Source organism: Eleutherodactylus coqui, chromosome 11, assembly GCF_035609145.1.
Source record: "Eleutherodactylus coqui strain aEleCoq1 chromosome 11, aEleCoq1.hap1, whole genome shotgun sequence".
In the NCBI taxonomy this organism is placed as follows: domain Eukaryota; kingdom Metazoa; phylum Chordata; class Amphibia; order Anura; family Eleutherodactylidae; genus Eleutherodactylus; species Eleutherodactylus coqui.
The window spans coordinates 114,010,755-114,033,029 of NC_089847.1; the positions used below are offsets into that span (position 1 = coordinate 114,010,755).

General features: G+C 40.1%; 1 protein-coding gene across 1 annotated transcript in view; it reads left to right on the forward strand.

Annotated features, from left to right (window-relative positions):
• The window catches only part of SYT9 (synaptotagmin 9), a 174,053-nt gene that overhangs the window by 127,490 nt on the left and 24,288 nt on the right, over positions 1-22,275 (forward strand). Inside the window, exons 4-6 of the mRNA XM_066582262.1 lie at positions 12,935-13,055; positions 17,425-17,596; positions 21,331-21,460. Of these exons, the coding sequence (XP_066438359.1) occupies positions 12,935-13,055; positions 17,425-17,596; positions 21,331-21,460 (423 nt within the window). The remainder of the gene's footprint in view (positions 1-12,934; positions 13,056-17,424; positions 17,597-21,330; positions 21,461-22,275) is intronic.

A 22,275-nucleotide genomic window follows, 5' to 3' on the forward strand; every position in this document is an offset into this window, starting at 1 on the left:
GGTTTATCGTACGCTGCATTGATTGACTGAGCAGCGTTCGAAGAACCAATAACAGCCATTGCATTGGTTCATTGAGCACTGCATTGATTGGCTGAGCAGTGCTCAAGAACCAATCAGAGCCATCGCTTCCTGGAGGTTGGATTTATAAATCCCGTCACCAGGAAGTGATCTTCTGTGGGCAGCTGAGGACTGCAAGAAGAGCATTGAAACTCCGGAGAGCAGGACGGACCGAGCCTACTAGGCAAGTATAATAAGACATCCCTCAAAAATAAGATCTAACACCTTCTTTGGGGCAAAATATTTATATAAGACAGGGTCTTATTTTTGGGGAAACACAGTATAACAGAGACATAATACAAGTTAACATCAACGAGTTCAGTTGGAACTATCACAGTCTCAAAATGTAGAGACCGTGACTCTCTGTAGGGTACCTGAACCTCGCACTGCTCAGAAATTTCCATGCTATAGAGCTCCATTGATTTCCGATTTTCCAACTACAACTATGCAGTGATGTAAGCCTTCGCATTACATAACACTTCGAGCGGAGCACCTTCACCTCTGTTACATCGGCGTATTGTTTCTATTACGAGCCGCTACATGTGGCCTTGGATGATGCAACGCTCTTCGCATATTTACTCTTGATTGAGCATTGATCAATCAAACAAAAATCGGATACTTTCGACGATGGAAATTGCGTCTGCTTGCGTGATGCAGGCAATGATTGTGAAAGGATTGCACTTAAGTGGAACACAGGAATACTCAGCTAGAGAAGCATGTCAGATTAATGTACTGGCCGCTCGCCAACTTCCCATTCAGACTATTTAAATTGAAATGAATTCCGTATGAAATGAGGAGGACGAGGAGAGGTGCATTTAGAGGATGATAGTGCGAGCCAATAACGACGTGCGTCATCTCAGCTGTCCTTTTTCTCAAAGGAATGTATTAAAAATCATCAACACAGCCAGGCCGAATACTGAAAAGAGCAGATGTCCCCACTCAGCGGGTCAGCGGGAAAGTCACACAAACAAACACGTTCTTTGAAGTTCTTCAGATGAAACCTTAGATGAGAGTTTTGTTGTTTACCGCTGGGATTTCTGTTAAAAAAGTAGCATATTATTACACAATATTCAAATATTCTCTTCTTATTGCTATTGCGGTTAGATATTGCATGGGGATTTAGAATTGCAAATAGTTTTGCTGCTTGAGCTGTGCGGCTGGTAGAGAAGTAACGTCATTAACCCAACTTCTATACTGGTGCTCATACACTGACATGCCAGAAGTCATAGGATAGCAGTATGCTTGGGAACGTCCACACCTGTATAAGTTGTGAGCTGTTATTTTGTAAGTGAGGTTGAGCCTCGTGTTGTGCAGTGTGTTAAGGCAGCAGAAATGCAGTCCTAAGCTCTCGCTCACCACCTGAAGGCTGCGGGTTCAATCCCTGCACGGTTCAGGCAGCCGGCTCAAGGTTGACTCAGCCTTCTATTCTTCCGAGGTCGGTAAATGAGTATCCAGTTTGGATGGGGGGAATAAAAAAATTACCGGAAAGTGCTGCGGAATAAGTTGGTGCTATACAAGAAGCAAGATTAATTTTATTTGAACACTGGCCAGCATGCTCATGGCAAGACGACATGAACTATCCCAGAGGAATGGGATATTACATTTCCTAAGTTGTGTGGGTATTTAAAATTCCTCGATCTAGAGTATCATGTATATACCAGGAATACGTCATAGAAGGAATCACCATCCAGTGCAGTGGCCGCCTACGGGTGCTTAATAATCGTGACCGGTGGCATCTGGCTAAAATTGTCTGTGTGAACAGACAAGTGACTCTTCATTACATGCACATTCAATGCAGGAGGACCCATATCCCACAGGTAAGTGCAGCGTTCTTTAGCTTCCATTGGATATAGGAACAGAAGATCCTCCAGAGTGCCTCCTTTACTGTTAACACCATGATACCAGACACAGTGCCTCACCTGGGCTCATGAGGTTGCCAAATGGAGCCTAGAGATCTGGAAACATATGGCGTGGTCCCATGAGTCATGATACCAGTTGTTTCGGACTGGTGGTAGGGTTCGTGTGTATGGGACAAAAGTCATTGACCCCAGTTGTCAATATGGCTCTGTTCAGGCTAGTGTCAAGTGTGTTCTCATAGCATGCGTTGGGACTACTGTTCGACCAAAACATGCCACCACCATGTTCATGGTTCTTGCCACTTCAACCAAGTGATAAAGACCCCTGTGTAGGGTCAATACATGGCTCTGTCTATTTTTTAACATGGATTAATTAAAGAAAATTTTACATTAATTGGACTCTTTACCACTTGATGCTGCCTCCCTCGTCTTTTTGGTATATGATATTTAGAACTGTTTGGAGTCAAGTTCCTGTGGTGATTCATCACTCTGTAGAACATTCTTCCATTGCTGAACTGTCCATTGATAATGCTCCATACACCATTATAGACAGGACGATGTGTTGCTCTTCATGATAGACAGCTTGTGTGCATCAGTATAACACGTATATTCAGTAGCGTGTAGTTCCCTTCCCAAACTCTGGCTGACACCTCTAAAAGTCTGCATCTTATGTAGAATGGTTGGGGACACATGACATGCTAGTAAGACACAATCCATCCTACTGATTCCAGTTCTATCTGTTCAGTCGTGTCTGACTCTTAGATACTCTGCAGGCCGGTCTTCTCTATTCTTTACGACTGCTTTCAATTCCCGGATGTCCATTCCCGTGTCCTTCTTGATGGTGTCCAGCCAACGTGTCTTTTGTCTTCCCTGTTTCCTTTTACCTCTGACCATTCCAAGTAGCATCTCTTTTTCCAGCGAATTCACCCTCCTCACGTATCCAAAGCAAGTCGGTCACTGTCTCGCGATCGGGTGTCCAAATACTTTGGTGTACCCCTGTTGTTGTACACTAGAACTCTGGTATTGGAGAAAATCTGATTTGACCAATTTACTCTTGATTTGCGCCATAAAGGACAGATATTAAAAGGGTTATCCGGGGACGTATTTTTTTTTCCGAAGGCTGCTCCCGTTGCTGCACCCAGTCCCCACTTGTCCTCACTTCACCTCCCATTTAAAAGTTACTGTAGCTGCAGTGACAGCTGAGTTTTCATGTTTTGAGTGGTTTTGAGTTATTTTGAGAATGAGCAGATATCAGATGTTAACCATTTTATCATTTCAAATATTTTAATTTTATGGATCAAAAAGTGTTTCCTGCCAGACTGATGAAAATGACTGATATTACACGCGGAACCGTTTACAGAAGATCTTCTGCAATGCACAAAACTTTTCTTCTTTCGCAAATAGGCAAAAAACTTTTACCATTCAGAGCAAAATTGAGTACTTTTGATGAAGCAGGTATCTCAGAAAGCAATGGGAACCCCATTCTGTACTGATGAGGAACACCCATACCCAGAGGCGTAACTTAAAGCTCCCGGGCCCCGATGCAAAACCTGTAACAGGGCCCCCAACTATAATGCTTTATTCATAGTACTGGACTCCCTATATGGAGAAGAGAGGCCTTATGGGCCCCCTAAGGCTCCTGGACTCGGCTGCAACCGCATCCCCTGCACCCTCTATAGTTACACCCCTGCCCATACCGAGACACTACAGATCCAAACCAGGGTCTTTAGCTTGGCTTGTAACCTAAGTCATGTTAGAGGCTCTTCTAGGGGTTGAACGCTGACTAGCACTAGCGAGAATGTTTTTTGGAAGAGAGGTATTTTGCTTTTGCAGAAATTAGTCATAATTTGTCAGCAATATTTGCCCACATTACATGATGATCATGACATTTTAGCAATTCATACAGTCATGTTTTCAACCTTGGGATGAGATGCCCCTGGCTTGTGGTGTGATGTAACATATGACTCCATAAGACAAGTATTTACTGATACCGGCCAACTGAAACATTGTGAATGCCGGAGTAAATGTCATTCTTGCAGTCCTCCAACAGCGGTGAACTTGGAGTATAGAGGGCCGTATAGAAATCATGTTGGCTTTGCACCACCATGTAAGGGTGGTTTCTTATATGCATACGAACCTCCGGTCAGAGGTTCCACCAAAGATCCGGCTTAAAATACCGCATGCAACACTTTTTCTTCCATTTCAAAGCCGGGCAACTGAGCTGAAACCGAATAGACCCCATAATAGTCAATTGGGTCTGTTCAGCGCTGTTCGGCCATGGGGATTCCCCTTTCCTGCTCCCCAAACGGAGCAGGAAAAATGGAACCCCGGGTGCAGTATACCCACACCCCCATTCACTGTATCCTTGAACTGTACACAAATAAATATGCTAGACATGTTCTATTATGTTATATGTTGCCCTACTATGACACTGCATTGTTGAAGTTGACATTACTGCTATCATGTACACTTTATAGGATGTCACTCACATTAAATTTGGGAATACCCTCCTGAAAATGTCACTTTTTTATTTTAGATTTCAAATTTATGTTTTTTTTAACCCTTCAGTGACATATGGGATCTTTGTTTTTCTATAAAACGCAGATCCCCCTGCCAGAAAACAACAAACAGGCATTTATTCACCTCTCCTGGCTCCCCGCTGTGTCCCAGGTCTCTCCTGTGACATAATGTTTAGAGGCTACTCCAGTCTGTTTCCTTAACCCTACAGGCTGCTGCAGCCAATAACAATCAGTTGCCAAACTCTGTCATTGGCTACAAAAGCCAGTGATGCCCCATGAACAGGTGGGACTGTATTCTATAAAGAAGCAATAGGGGTGAGTACTGAGCAGCTGCATGGGACAAAACAGGGAGCTGGGAGAGGTGAGTATATGGCTTTTTGTTGTTTATGGCAGGGGAAGTTTTGTTTTATAGGAAGAAAAAACCCTCGAAAAACTCCTTTAAGGACCAGTAAATAGTTTCCGCTTTTGTTTCAGCGGTCATAATTTGTAAAATATTTTTTTTTCAATGTAGCTATATGAGATCTTGTAGTTTGGGGTGAGTTCTAGTCTTTAAAATAACTTATTCCTTGTTGGTCTCATGGTGGTCTACATGTGTGTGAGTTCCATTGAAGCAACTAACAATGGGTTTATTAGAAGGGTAACAGTGATAGCTTTTGTTGAAAACTATCCTTATGCCGGCTTCACACGAGCTTACACGCAATTGCGTATGCTTTAACGCAGCGTTTTTGCGCTTTAATAATGCTTTTTGGCCGTGTGTTGGTATACATTACCACAATTTTTCCGCCCGCAGGGTATGTTCATTTGCGCATGGGACACAAAGACGCACCGGATGAAACGGATGAAAATGGATGAGTTCCAGATGTGTTCACAGTGTTTCACAAATCTTCATTGTGTCCTATTAGTGATTGACCGCTATCAGTGTATGACTGTACATACAGGAGCAGCTGTCAATCACTGATAGCTCCGCCCACTGGACTCTTCAGCTTAGAATGTGCAGAGATATAAATGAATAAAACACAAGTTCTACTGAATCTTTCCCCATAAAACTATATATCCGTCTGTTTAGCTCTTCCTGCTCTATAACATCATGCCTGCAGTTTGTACAACATGTTCGAGCCAACAGGACTCCATCTAAATGTCCTAAACTTGCCAAGGTAGCTGTTATACATTTGAGAACTGCTCCAAGTTTCACTATGTTACTCCATGGCTACTTGTTACATCTCTGAACACCATTGTGTGGATGTGCAACCTACGGTAGGGTACACCACTGAACATCTGTATAATATGGTAATTCTTTTGTATGACTCCATATGGTGTTCAGTATAGGCGCCATATTACTGATATGAGTCCCATTTTAAGAAAACTCTGTTATTTAGAAAAAACAGGACTAGAGATGAGCGAGTATACTCGCTAAGGCACATTACTCGAGCGAGTAGTGCCTTAGCCGAGTATCTCCCCGCTCGTCTCTAAAGATTTGGGGGCCGGCGCGGGTGACAGGTGAGTTGCGGCGGGGAGCGGGGGAGGAGAGAGGTAGAGAGAGATCTCCCCTCCGTTCCTCCCCGCTCTCCCCCGCCAGCCCCCTTTAGAGACGAGTGGGGAGATACTTGGCTAAGGCACTACTCGCTCGAGAAATGTGCTTTAGCGAGTATACTCGCTCATCTCTAAACAGGACTCATATAATACTCAAACAAGTGTTCCTTATGTATATGTAGGCACAGATCCAATTTTTGAGTCTCTATTGAGTACTTCAGAGAAAAATCTCCATCCATGTGGCACCCAACACTATTCAATCCACAGCTTTTTCATATGGCAGTACATAGGCTGTGTGTTAAAAAACTCCATACAAAAATATGGTTTCTCGAGGAGGTCCAGAAACTTGTGTAGGATAAATGTAGCACCAAGTGGCGCCAACATGAATCTGTAATACACTTGCATGCAAAAGCCCTAGTCATTTGCTTATTGTAAAGCCATGAAATTCTATTTTCTCCCTATGGAGGATATACATAAATGCCCTTCTGTACTTCTTATTAAACATATTTGCAGCTATTTGTAATATTTTCTTCCATGTTCATATTTATTAGCTGCACAGATCCAATTTTAGTCATTCAAGGCTAAGCCTTAAGGCATCACGATGTGGGCATCACCTTGGCAGTACTGGTTGGCTGCATGTTGTATTTCTGAGCACTAATTAATCCAGTTGATGAAACATTTATTTCCTGTGTTTACACCGAGTGGTTCTGAGTAAGGTAAACTTCAATATTTCCAGAGGAAACATTCTGTGGCTAATTAAGAAAAGGATTCATTTGTTTTTGAAGCCCGTGATGAAACTACCCTTCTGGCTTCGCATGGATATGACTATTCAACGTGTTCCATTGAGAACTTTTTGAAGTCATCAGTATTGCTTGTTACTATGGAGAAATTACTAGATTTGTAATGAATCATAATTGTATATATCTGGAACGATAAAACAAGCAGAGACGTGATAACCCCTTCATTCCTCCAAAGTGGGCAAGAAAAAGTTAGTTCCTGTATGAGGCCCTACTATAAATTCAATGCATTCATAGAGGGATCCCCATTGTTAAAGTTAAAAGGCTTGTCTGGGACTTTCGGGATTTTTTTCTATTGATGACCTATCCTCAGTGTAGGTCATAAATTAATGACTGGTAGGGATCTGCCACTCAAGATTTCCGTTGATTCCCGGCACCGCTATCAGTACGGATAGTGCAGGAAGTGGATCATGCTGTCCATATTGCAGCAACCCGGGTTGGTATTAAAGTCACTGCTCCCATTGCTGTCCTTATTGCAGCAGCCCGGTTTGGTACACTAGGCGCAGCTCCCAATAAGTTAAATGAGAACAGTGCCTGTTAGAGATGAGCGAGTATACTCGCTAAAGGCAATTGCTCGAGCGAGCATTGCCCTTAGCGAGAACCTGCCCGCTCAAGACAAAAGGTTTGGGTGCTGGCGCTGGGCAAGGAGCTGCGGGGGAGAGCGGGGCGGAACGGAGGGGAGATCTCTCTCTCCCCCCCCCCCCCCCCCGCTCCCTCCTGCTCGCTCGAGCAATTGCCTTTAGCGAGTATATTCGCTCATCTCTAGTACCTGTAATACCAACCTGGGTCATTGCCTTATGAACAGTGCAGTTTTCTTCCTGCGCTATCAGTGGTGCTGAGAATCAGCTGATCTTCGGGAATCCCAAGCGTTGGATCGATCCTAGATCATCAATAGAAAAAAAATTGCAAAAGTCATAAACAACCCCTTAAGTATACCAGGATAGAACATGGGATATGCATATGGCGCTCATATTGGTGCTCTCAATGGCCGTTCCTACCAGGGATAGAAGTTCTATGGGTCCATCAGCCAAGAAGAGCCAACTCTACTTGAAGTGACTGTATATACAGGGGCAGCAGTCAATCACTGATAGGACTGCCCATTGGACTCTCAGATCAGAATGTGCAGAGATGTAAAGGAATAAAGCACAAGTCATAGGTCCATCAGCCAAGGAAAGCCAACTCCACGTGATGTTTAAAGGATTTTTTTGGGACTAAGATATTGAGGACATATCCTCAAGATATCAGATCAGTGGTTGAATGCCGTATGAGATCTCTACCAATCGGCTGTTTTAAGAAGCCCTGTTGCTCAAGTCTCTTCATACCAGGCACAGCACCATTCATTTCACAGAAGCTTAATCCCATTCACTTGAATAGGAACTGAGATGCACATACGCCACGGGACATCACGGGCCAGAGAAGAGGTCACAGCGCTCACTGTTTTAGTCCCAGATAGCCACTTTAATGATCACTGTGGATGATGGAAAGGAAATGAAAAGGGGACTGTGATAAATTGAACATGGAGCTTAAAAGGGTTGTCCAGAACATTTACTATTGGTGACCTATCACAAAATAGATCATTAATAACTGATCAGCAGGGGTCTGCTGCAAGGGATCCCCACCAATCATCTGATCACTCGACCCACTGTAAGTGCAAACAGTGCTGGAAGCAGATAGCACTGTCCATATTACAGTAGCCCAATTTGGTACCAGAGGCACAGCTCCTATTGAATTCAGTGGGAGTGTGCCTATAGTAACAAACCCGGCTAAACAATGTTGACAACGCTATCTGCTACCACACTGACAGCGGCCCAGCGATCAACTGATTGGTGCCGATCTCCAGCAATGGACCCCTGCCAATCAGCAACTCATGAGCTATCCTGAGGATTGGTCATCAATAGTAAAATTTCTAGATAACCCCTTTAACTTTTGGAGACTAAAATCAAGATGTTCTTGTCCTTACTCATGCTACTTAAGGTGGTCTTGCACTGTACCATGTTGGCCATAATTGGCTCTCTTTGGCTGTCCTCAGAGAACCAATCACGGCTGAGTACACTGCTCATAGAAAGTCTGAGTTTGTACACTGCTATAACACCCCTTTTCCGATAATAGCTGAGTAGAAATGTTCACAAGCAAAGGGCACAACACTCAGCTAAGTGCTTCTGACTCTTTCTTTTAGTGGATAGATAGATAGATAGATAGATAGATAGATAGATAGATAGATAGATAGATAGATAGATAGATATGAGATAGATAGATAGATAGATAGATAGATAGATAGATAGATAGATAGATAGATAGATAGATAGATATGAGATAGATAGATAGATATGAGATAGATAGATAGATAGATAGATAGATAGATAGATAGATAGATAGATATGAAATAGATAGACAGATAGATAGATAGATATGAGATAGATAGATGGATAAATAGATAGATTTGAGATAGATAGATATGAAATAGATAGATAGATAGATAGATAGATAGATAGATAGATAGATAGATAGATAGATAGATAGATAGATAGGAGAGATAGATACATAGATAGATAGATAGATAGATAGATAGATAGATAGATAGATAGATATGAGATAGATAGTAGATATGAGATAGATAGATAGATAGATAGATAGATATGAGATAGATAGTAGATATGAGATAGATAGATAGATATGAGATAGATAGATATGAGATAGATAGATAGATATGAAATAGAGAGATAGATAGATAGATAGATAGATAGATAGATAGATAGATAGATATGAGATAGATAGATAGATAGATAGATAGATAGATATGAGATAGATAGATAGATAGATAGATAGATAGATAGATAGATAGATAGATAGATATGAGATAGATAGATAGATAGATAGATAGATAGATAGATAGATAGATAGATATGAAATAGATAGACAGATAGATAGATAGATATGAGATAGATAGATGGATAAATAGATAGATTTGAGATAGATAGATATGAAATAGATAGATAGATAGATAGATAGATAGATAGATAGATAGATAGATAGGAGAGATAGATACATAGATAGATAGATAGATAGATAGATATGAGATAGATAGTAGATATGAGATAGATAGATAGATAGATAGATAGATAGATAGATATGAGATAGATAGTAGATATGAGATAGATAGATAGATAGATATGAGATAGATAGATATGAGATAGATAGATATGAAATAGAGAGATAGATAGATAGATAGATAGATAGATAGATAGATAGATATGAGATAGATAGATAGATATATAGATATGAAATAGATAGATAGATAGGAGAGATAGATATGAGATAGATACATAGATAGATAGATATGAGATAGATAGTAGATATGAGATAGATAGATAGATAGATAGATAGATAGATAGATAAATATGAAATAGATAGATAGATAGATAGATAGATAGATATGAGATAGATAGATGGATAAATAGATAGATATGAAATATATAGATAGATATGATATAGATAGATAGATGGATAGATAGATAGATAGATAGATAGATAGATAGATATGAGATAGATAGGAGATAGATAGATAGATAGATAGATAGATATGAGATAGATAGGAGATAGATAGATAGATAGATAGATAGATAGATAGATAGATAGGAGATAGATAGATAGATAGATAGATAGATAGATAGATAGATAGATAGATAGATAGATAGATAGATAGGAGAGATAGATATGAGATAGATACAGATAGATAGATATGAGATAGATAGATAGATAGATAGATAGATAGATAGATAGATATGAGATAGAGAGATAGATAGATAGATATGAGGTAGATAGATAGATAGATATGAGATAGATAGATAGATAGATATGATGTAGATAGATAGATAGATATGAGATAGATAGATATGAGATAGATAGATATGAGATAGATAGATAGATAGACAGATATATAGATAGATATGAGATAGATAGATAGATAGATAGATAGATATGAGATAGATAGATAGATAGATAGATAGATAGATAGATAGATATGAGCTAGATAGATAGATATGAGCTAGATAGATATAGATAGATAGATAGATAGATAGATAGATAGATAGATAGATAGATAGATATGAGGTAGATAGATAGGCCGCATATGAGTCTGTGCTTACCTCTATAACACTGTGTTGTTCAGCTCTTGATGTTATGTGCTCACGCTGTATACTTTCATCAACTTATTGATATTCTGTGTAAGACGCGGAATAAAGCAGATAGCATGTACCTGATTTACAATTGATGGCATATTTTGAATACTTTATGATTTCCATGCAGTTTATCGCAGCAGTGGCATGGTTATTAGACTGGACCCCTAGAGGCTGCAAGACAGGTCTGCAGGAAGAGCATCTTTCATGTAAATTCTGCAGTGCATAAACAGAAATATTCATTCTACACTGTCGGGTCATATTGTAATATTGACACAAAAATTACTCATATCCACTTTGAAGCCTGTGAAGTGGAAGTCTCCCGGCAATTTCCATGTGATTATTTTATATTTTTCTGCCGTTAATGTACTGTGCATTTCTGCTTCTAGTCTACAGACTGGTGTTTTATAGTGTACCTGGGTTAGTTTATCTGTAGCTGTTTAATATAATATCTATCTATCTATCTATCTATCTCATATCTATCTTCTATCTATCTATCTATCTATCTCATATCTATCTATCTATCTATCTCATATCTATCTATCTATCTATCTCATATCTATCTATCTATCTATCTATCTCATATCTATCTATCTATCTATCTATCTCATATCTATCTATCTATCTATCTCATATCTATCTATCTATCTATCTATCTCATATCTATCTATCTATCTATCTCATATCTATCTATCTATCTATCGATCTCATATCTATCTCTCTCATATCTATCTATCGATCTCATATCTATCTATCTTCTATCTATCTCATATCTATCTATCTCATATCTAACTGTCTAAGTCATATCTATCTATCTATCTATCTATCTATCTATCTCATAGCTCTCTCTTTCTATTGCATATCTTTCACTATCAATCTATCTAATTTCTTTTTATCTATATCATATCTATATATCTCTATCTATATCATATCTATATATCTCTATCTAGCTCATATCTTTCTATCTATGTCTTGCATATCTTTAGCTGTTTAATCTCATATCTATCTATATCTATCTATTTATTTAACTATCTATCATCTATCTATTTATCTATCATATATCTATATCTAGCTAATCTCTATCTATCTGTTTCTACTGCATATCTGCATCTATCTATCTGTCTCATATCTATCTATGTATTTATCAATCTCTTTCTATTCCATATCTTTCTCTATCTGTCTCTTATCTATCTATCTATCTATATATATCATATCTATATATCTCATATCTGTCTATCTCATATCTATCTATCTCATATCTATCTCATATCTATCTATCTATCTATCTCCTATCTATCTATCTCATATCTATCTATCTATCTATCTATCTATCTATCTATCTATCTATCTATCTATCTCATATCTATCTATCTATCTATCTATCTATCTATCTATCTATCTATCTCCTATCTATCTATCTATCTATCTATCTATCTATCTATCTATCTATCTGTCTGTCTATCTATCTATATATCTCATATCAATCTTTCTCATATCTATATCTATCTATCTATCTATCTATCCCATATCTATCTCATATCTATCTATCTATCTATCTATCTATCTCTGTCTATTTGTTTCATAATTATTTATTCTGTGAATGGATGTCAGGATTTATCCAGTTTTCTTTCTCAAAGCTCAACACATTACATAATAAAACTCATATAAACACTATTTTTTGCTATCCTTGAGTCAAGGCACTATATGAGACATATAGGATGAAAATGTGATTTGGCAAATGGATTTCCATTATTCTTTACAGGAACATTGTAGAATAAAGAGTGAATCATAACAGAAAGATAATTTAACCTTTCACCACATAAATAATGATGTTGAAGAATTGAGCTTCTGATTCTTCTTCTTCTTCAATTTTATCCTTCAATAGAAAACCTTTCGTTTTACCTTGTCCCCCAATTTCTAAGGCGATGACTTCTTCATGTGGAAAAAAAAGGTCTATGTATTGTGTGTAATACTTAAATATTTGATTCTTTGTTTCCTAGGATAATGTTGACCTTGGTGATTTGATGTTCTCTCTCTGCTACCTCCCCACTGCTGGAAGACTTACCATCACTATCATAAAGGCAAGAAATCTGAAGGCTATGGATATTACAGGGGCTTCTGGTGAGTAAACATGGGGAACCGTAGAGATGGTAGTTAGTTGTGGATGGAGATACAAATCAATTGAAGCTTTGCTTCTCCAGATAGCTGATTCTGATTCAATAATTTGGGTGTAATCAAGTCTATATTGTTGCCTGGTCAGAACGCTGAGAAGCAAGTCCACCCTGTTGCCCTCAAATGGTTCCTAATTGGCATCATTTATTGGAGCCCTCGAATGGTTCCCAATCGACATCATATATTGGACAAGACTGCATAATGTATTCTGCTGGAGCTTTTTAATGTGGGTCTCCTCAACAATTATGTGGGTCCAACAAAATGTCATCCATAGTCGTTGACAATCCACTTCACATACATGGAAGCTTTTGTGTAAATGGAGCTCTACTCAAACAGAAGGCCTCGTTGTTGCTGAAATTGAGACCTTATTTTTCCAGTAGCTACCAATCTGCTACCAATGTTATATTCAAATGTTTTGAAGTAAGGGGAAAACGGCGGAGCACCGTCAAGGGGAATCTATGGCAGACAAAGCGGGTGCTCCGGTAGGAGATGTAGTAAAAGCGGTGCAGAACGGGGCTGCCAGCCTAGTCCACTGGTCAACCAAAGGTCATGAATGCACTAAAAAAAGGTCTCAGGCACCGGCATTATCTATTAGCAAGCATCAACTGGAAAAGAGTGGAGCTGAAGGAGTCAATGAAAACAAGCTTTATTTCTAACCAGCAAGTAAAGCATGTTGAGGTTCACAGACCTCTTCATCAGACAACTAGATAGGTATGAGATTATATATTAAATCCTTTTCGTCAATTATGCGAATTCAGTCAAAACCATTGGTGGCCAGTGGCACTGAGTTGGCTGAGTTATCTCTACTGCTCTCAGTCGCCAACTCAGCACTGCTGACCACTAATGGTTTTGACTGCATTTGCATAGCTGGCCACCAAGAATTAACATATAACCCCATAGTCATCCAGCTGTCTGATGAAGAAGTCCACGAACCTTGAAACGCGTTACCTGCTGGATTGAAATAAAGCTTGTTAGTGCCTTAAGGATTAAATGGTTTTCATTGTCCCATTGCAAGAGTCATAACTCGCAGTCCAATTTCAGCTGCTATACCAGGAACAGACACTATATAATGTATGGCGCTGTGCCAGGTATGCACTGAAGCTATCACAGCATTCACCAGCCTTCATTTAGCTGAGAACAGGTCATCAATAGTTAAGTCCAGGCAACCCTTTTAAGATCATACCTTGTTGTTTTGTTCAGGGTGTTCTGTCTAAACCTCACAGCGTGGCTTGACTATTCTGAAGTGACCTGTGCTCTTACAACAGATGGCTAATATGACTCTGACTGCTCCAAAGTTTTAGCGTTTTTCTCAAGACACTTTCAAGTTTTCTGCTACACTTAGCTATTTTTCTGGCCGGTATGATCACAGGTTGATTTTGTGTCTAGTTAACAGCCGGTCTGATGCCAGTTATCAAAAGATGAAGATAGATAGATAGATACTAGATAGATAGATAGATAGATAGATAGATAGATAGATAGATACTAGATAGATAGATAGATAGATAGATAGATAGATAGATAGATAGATAGATAGATAGATAAAGAGAATAGTCTAATTATCTAACAAGAAAGTATTTTGAATAGCTTGAATAGTGGGCGGCGACTAACAGAATGGTATTTAACAAGGAGAAATGCAAAGTCCTACATCTGGGCAAGAAAAATGAAAGAAAGCACATACAGAATGGGAGGAATTGAGCTAAGCAGAAGCACATGTGAAAAAGACTTGGGTATACTAATAGATCATAGACTGAACATGAGTCAACAATGTGATGCAGCAACAGAAAAAGCTAACACAGTTCTGGGATGTATTAAGAGAAGCATAGAGTCTAGATCACGTGAGGTCATTATCCCCCTCTACTCTTCCTTAGTCAGACCTCATCTGGAATACTGTGTCCAGTTCCGAGTACCCCACTTTAAAAAAGACGTAGACAAACTGGAGCAAGTTCACTGAAGAGTTACCAAGATGGTGAGCGGTCTGCAAATCATGTCCTATGAGGAACAGTTAAAGGATCTGGGAATGTTTAGCTTACAAAAAAAAGAAGGCTGAGAGGAGACTTAATAGCAGTCTACAAATATCTGAAGGGCTGTCACAGTGCAGAGGGATCAGCCCTATTCTCATTTGTACAAGGGAAGACTAGAAGCAATGGGATAAAACTGAAAGGGAGGAGACACAAATTAGATATTAGACAGTGAGGGGGATCAATGAGCGGAACAGGTTGCCACAGGAGGTGGTGAGTTCTTCAATGGAAGTGCTCAAACAGAGGCTGGACAGACATCTGTCTGGCATGATTTAGTGATCCTGCATTGAGCAGGGGGTTGGACCCGATGACCCTATGATTACAGCAGTCTCAGCGCTGATTTAAGCAATCACTCTCTGTCATATAGAACATTTGGGGTAAAGACATGCTAAATTCGCTTACTCTGAAGGTCTCCAACTACAAATTTAGCAAAGTAGAACTTGACAACAGGTTAAGAAAAAGCTTTGTGCTGCAATGTATTTGCCCCTTCTATAGCTTTTCAATGGCACGTGTGGCGTGAAGATAACTCATTACAGCAAGTTAAAGGGTTTTTAAGGGCATTCACTATTGATGACCTATCCACAGGATAGGCCATCAGGAGTTGATAAGTGGGAGTCTGCTACTTGGGATTCCCGCCGATCAGCTGATTCTTCAGCCTGTTGACTGTGCAGACGAGCCGGACGTCCACATTGGTGTCAGAGTCGGACATGTAATAGAAGGCAGCACTCCCATTGATTTCAATAGGAGCAAAGCCTACTATTACACTTCTAGCACTGATCCCAGGTTGGTTGCACTGATAACGGGTTGGCGCATCACCTGATCAGCAGGGATCTTGAGGAGCGGACCCCTACCAATCAACTATTGATGACCAACTATCCTGAAAACCCCACTAAGGTAAACTTTTTGCTACATTTGTGCATTGATAGTTTGGTTCACCAAACTGAAGCCAACAACCCTTATAAGGGCTCACACTCACTAGCCATAGCGTTGTTGCGATGTTGCAAGGCTGTGTCTTTTTGTATGAGATTGAAATGCGTTGAGTCTAATGTAGCTGCGCTCATTTGCGACATTTTCACGTCTGCGGGGTTGCGTTTTTTTTCTCACGTGCTATGGTCCTATTTCTTTGCGATGTGCTATTTTCTTCTCGCCCATGTAAGTCAATGGAGTGCTGTAATATCGCATCTCAAAACCCATAATCGTCCCGTATATCGTCCACGTTTTCATTGGTTTCCATTGCATCAGTTCAGATGGGCATATTCCCGATGCGTAAAAATGTCCGCCTGACAAAGATAGCGCATATGGTGCGCATTCCAGTCAGACGTTTTTACGACGGCCAGAAAAGATAGTTCAGGAACTATCTTCGGCTGGAATACAGTGGCCGCTGCCATAGACTCTTATGGGAGCCCATGACAACTACTGGAGAAGGGAGGTGGCAGGGAGTTTAGCAGCATGACTGCTAAACTCCCTCTCCCTTCTCTCCCCCTCTCCGCCCCTTGCCGGCTGTCTGCAATGGGAGAGGTAGTATGCTAAAGTCCCATCGCTCCCCCTTGCCAGCAGCTCCCATAGGCTGGAGCAGAGAGTGTGAGGGACTAGCTCTGCCAAGCTCCCACCCCTTGTTGCAAGTCAGCAAAAGGGCGGAGAGGGGGTGGGAGTTGAGCGAAATTCCCACCCCCTAGCTGACGGTATCCCAGGGCTGCGTCATATATGCGCAGCAGCCTTGGCCATCTGAACGAGCGTTAAAACAGGAGTTGCACTTGGTCACGGCTGCCTCTCGTTCATGCGGTTTTGGTAGCGCTGTGGCCGTGACACAGCTGACCAAAAATCGTAGCCCCCCGTGCGAATGTAGCCTTAATGTAATAATTGATGCCTTTAAATATAATTTGATATAATCCTAATAAAAGATGAAATTGCAGACAGTTCCATATTTTTGTAACAAACTGCATTTAACCCTTTGCAATCCAATTTTGGATTCAGGGTTTCCTAGGGGGCTTTCTCTTTCTGCCATTATACAATGGCGCCATCTGCTGGCTAAAGCCAGTACTGCGGTATGGGACATGCTGGAGAGGCCCCCGCCCAGTAATATACAGTAAGAATACCCTGCCGGACGTCTTTTGACATCGGAGCTGTATAGCCTTCAATCAGAATGTCTTCAGACGTCAGGCAGTGGATTGGAAAGGGTTGAAGTGTCAATTGTGGAAAGAGGGTAAAGCACATGTATAAAGGCAACATACTTCATAGCGGTTACTGTCCTGGCAGCTACTCAATAGGACTAACGGAGCATTTACTTCTCATTCTCACAGATCCCTATGTGAAGGTGTCGTTAATGTGCGATGGGAGGAGGCTGAAGAAGAGGAAAACATCTACCAAGAGGAATACATTAAATCCTGTTTATAATGAAGCCATAGTATTTGATGTCCCGCCAGAAAATATCGATCAGATCAGCCTGTTAATAGCAGTGATGGATTACGACCGGTGAGATATTACAATGAACTCTCCGCTCTTCGTCTAGTCGCCGGCATGTGTTGAGAATTTCTTCACTGTTAGGTCACAATAACCCAGTTGCGCCTTTTATCAGCGTGACATTTTAGGTTTAATATTCTGTAATGAGTCATTCCTTAATATTTCTTTCTAGCGGTCAGAGCGCCGTTTTCTAATTTTCTAAGCTCCTTCCTGTCACTGAAAGCGTCTGATTAATCCTTTTTGGAGCAGAAATTTTTCTTTTTTTTAATTTTCGTTTTTCCTCCCTAAAAGATCCTAACTTTTATTAATTCTTCCATCAATTCAGCCGTATGAGGATTTGGTCTTCGGAGGAGGAGTTGTACTTTTTTAATGCTGCCTAATGTACCATATGGTAGGTTGAAAAAGGTTTAAAAATTTCTAAGTAGGGTAAAAAAGGGGAAAAAGCCATTGCGCCATTTATGGGGTGTTTTGTTACGGTGTACGAGGTGCGGTATAATTACAGTGATACCAAATGTATTTGATTTTTTTTGCTGTAGTGTCTTAGGGCGGATTCAAATGCAATATGCAAAGAATAGGACCCATGGTTTGCAATGGATTCATTCTCTTTTTTTTTTTTTGCGCACACATTTCTCACACGAGTAAAAAAAAATAGGAGCTGCTTTTTTTGTGCGCCAAAAGGGTCCCCATAGAAGTCTATGGGAGATAGATAGATAGATAGATAGATAGGAGATAGATAGATAGATAGATAGATAGATAGATAGATAGATAGATATGAGATAGATAGATAGATAGATAGATATGAGATAGATAGATAGATAGATAGATAGATATGAGATAGATAAATAGATAGATATGAGATAGATAGATAGATATGAGATAGATAGATAGATAGATAGATAGATAGATAGATAGATATGAGATAGATAGATATGAGATAGATAAATAGATAGATATGAGATAGATAGATAGATAGATAGATAGATAGATAGATAGATAGATAGATGGATATATATGAGATAGATAGATAGATATATAGATAGATAGATAGATAGATATGAAATAGATAGATAGATAGATAGATAGATAGATAGATAGATAGATAGATAGATAGATAGACATGAGATAGAGAGATAGATAGATATGAGATAGATAGATAGATAGATATGAGATAGATAGATAGATAGATAGATAGATAGATAGATAGATAGATATGAGATAGATAGATAGATAGAGAGATAGATAGATATGAGATAGATAGATAGAGAGATAGATATGAGATAGATAGATAGATAGATAGATAGATAGATAGATAGATAGATAGATAGATAGATATGAGATAGATGGATAGATAGATATGAGATAGATATGAGATAGATAGATGATAGATAGATATGAGATAGATAGATAGATAGATAGATAGATAGATAGATAGATAGATAGATGATAGATAGATATTAGATAGATAGATAGTAGAGATGAGCGAACACGTTCGGCCCCGCCCCTTTTTCGCCCGAACACCGAACTTTGCGAACACCTCGGTGTTCGGGCGAAAAAGTTCGGGGGCCGCCGTGGCAGCGCGGGGGGGTGCGGCGGGGAGCGGGGGGGAGAGGGAGAGAGAGAGGGCTCCCCCCTGTTCCCCGCTACTGCCGCCCGCGCCGCCGCGCATCTCCCCGCCCCCCGGCGGCACCCGGACACTTACGCGCGAACACTCCAGTGTTCGCTAAAGCCGGTGTCCGGGTGCGGATGTGTCCGTTACGGACACGTTCGCTCATCTCTAATAGATAGATATGAGATAGATAGCTAGCTAGATAGATAGATAAATATGAGATAGATAGATGGATAGAAAGATAGATAGATAGATAAATAGATATGAGATAGATAGATAGATAGATAAATAGATATGAGATAGATAGATAGATATGAGATAGATAGATATGAGATAGATAGATAAATAGATAGATAGGAGATAGATAGATAGATAGATAGATAGATAGATAGATAGATAGATAGATATGAGATAGATAAATAGATAGATAAATAGATAGATAGATAGCTGCACAACTCCGTGAAATATAACAAAAACACATTAGGCTAAATAGCCATTTAAATCAGGGTATGCTCATCTACTGCACATGGGAAAAATACGGTAAAACACATCGATGAAAGTGCAAAAAATCCTCATCCTGTCGCCATCTTTTTCCCATCATATTGTTTTTATTCTATTATCGATGGCGCTATGTGAGGGCTTGTTTTTTGCTAGGTACGTGCATTTTTTTTTCTGGCTTTTTATTACATTTTTTCTTGGAAATGGGGTGGGCAAAAAAATTCAATTCTGTAATTGTATGTTCTATGTATCCATTATGCATAAATGGATAATTTTAATGGATTAGCCTTTTCCAGGATGTAGCAATACCAAATATATTTTTTTTTTACGTGAAACATTTTGTAAGATTTCAATACTTTTTATTTTTTTGTAATATCTACAAAAAGCTTTAGTTACATTTTTTTTAGTTTTTTTTTTTTTTTTTTAATCCCAACAAGGGTCTTGAACTAGCAATCATTTGATAGCTTATACATTATATTCCAATACTTAAATTAGTCTTTCAACATAAACTTATTATACAGTGATAGCTGAGAAGTTAACCCTTTCCAATCCACTGTCTGACCTCTGAAGACATTATGATTAGAGATGAGCGAGCGTACTCGGTTCAGGTGTTTTTGAACTCGAGCACCGCTTTTTCCGAGTAACTCACTACTCGGACGAAAAGATTCGGGGGTCGCCGGGGGTGAGCGGGGGGTTGCAGAGGGGAGTGGGGGGGGGGGAGAGCTCCCCCCTGTTCCCCACTGCTACCCCCGCTCCACCATGCCAACCCCCACCCCCCGGCGCCCCACAAATCTTTTCCTCCGAGTAGTGAGTTACTCGGAAAAAGCGTTGCTCGAGTTCAAAAACACCCGAACCGAGTAGGTTCGCTCATCTCTAATCTCCACTAATTAGCAAATTAGCCTACAGAACAGAGGACAACTTGTGATTCTGGGCATACTCCATTAAGACCAACCATTTTACTGACCCACCCTTAGAATTGCTTCACAACCACTCTGTTGCTCCTGGTTGCTGCTGACCAGGACATGTGTGTGCTGTAGCCAATCAATGGCCACAGCAGTGACCTTCTATAGCCAATGATTGGCTGCAGACATCACATGTCCTGGTCAGCAGCAAACAGGAAGTACAAAGGGATTGTGAAACAATTCTAAGTCTTGGGAACCCCCCTTTAAAAAGGTTTTACAGTATTAGCAAAAAAGTTCTGAGTTTTTTCTTGAAACAATGCCACGGCTGTCTAGTATTGCACCACATTCCCTTCTCTTGAATCAGGGGCGTAACTATAGAGGATGCAGCTGCACCCGGGCCCAGGAGCCTTAGGGGGCCCATAAGGCCTCTCTTCTCCATATAGGGAACCCAGTACTATAAGTAAAGCATTATAGTTGGGGGCCCTGTTATGAATTTTGTATCGGGGCCCTGGAGCTTCAAGTTACGCCTCTGTCTTGAATAGTGATACGCTGGGATATCGAATACAGCCCATGGACAGGAGTGGCGCTATTCCAGTAAACCTTTTTAATATGCTCTGATACCAACATACTTCTTCACATGGTGTCCAATTTTGAACCATCAGAACTGTTTAAATGTCTTATAAATGTGAATTGTTTCAATGTATTTCATACAGAAAAAACATTATTTAACGTTTTCACAGTGTAGGTCACAATGAGGTCATTGGCGTATGTCAAGTAGGCAACGATGCAGAGAGCTTGGGTCGGGAGCATTGGAGTGAAATGCTATCATATCCAAGAAAGCCCATCGCCCACTGGCATCCACTTGTTGAGGTAAGATCAACACCAGCCGGTTAGTATTGTTGTCTGACGCTTTGTGTCCTCATGTAACACTTGTTATATACCTATTATGCGAGTAGAGGAGGTCCTCTGTATGGATTCTACCACAGCTACACTCATAGGCACCACACTTATTCAAAGCGGTGCTTCATCTGGCAGTCTGAAAAAAAGCTAATTGGAAAGAAGTGCGCCAAATTGTAAGAAATTGAGGGCACTTTGGACTGTCCTAACATCAGAAATTGGAGGGGGGGGGGTATTAAGATTGGCATTTCATACACCAGTCTTGGTCCACACTTTGTTGGCGTACGATGTGTCAAATTCTTAAGAAGTGCACATCTCAATAAATTGGAGCACCTCTGGCTGTCCATGTGTACAAATTGAAAATTATACCCACTTTTCTTGCCACTTTCAAAAAGTGTCAGGAGAAGCATAAAAAAATTATAGGTTGCAAATGTACAAATCATGTGCCTTCATTTGCAACTTTTTAACGGCAAAATTAAAGCCCAATTTCAATAATACATCCCCCAAAGCTATGCCTGCTCTGAGCAGGTGTAGATTTGCACCAAAGTCTGCACCATTATCTGACTTTAGTATTAACCCATTCCAATCCACTGTCTGATGTCTTAAGACATTATGATTTAAGGCTGTACAACTCCGACGTTGGAAGACGCCCGTCTGGGTTCTCTCACTCTATATTGCCAGCCTCTCTGCTGTCGGAACCTATCCAACGTGTCACCTCATGTAGTACTGGCTTTAGCCAGCAGATAGCGCAGTTGTATAACGGCAGAAAAAGATTAAGCCCCTAGGAA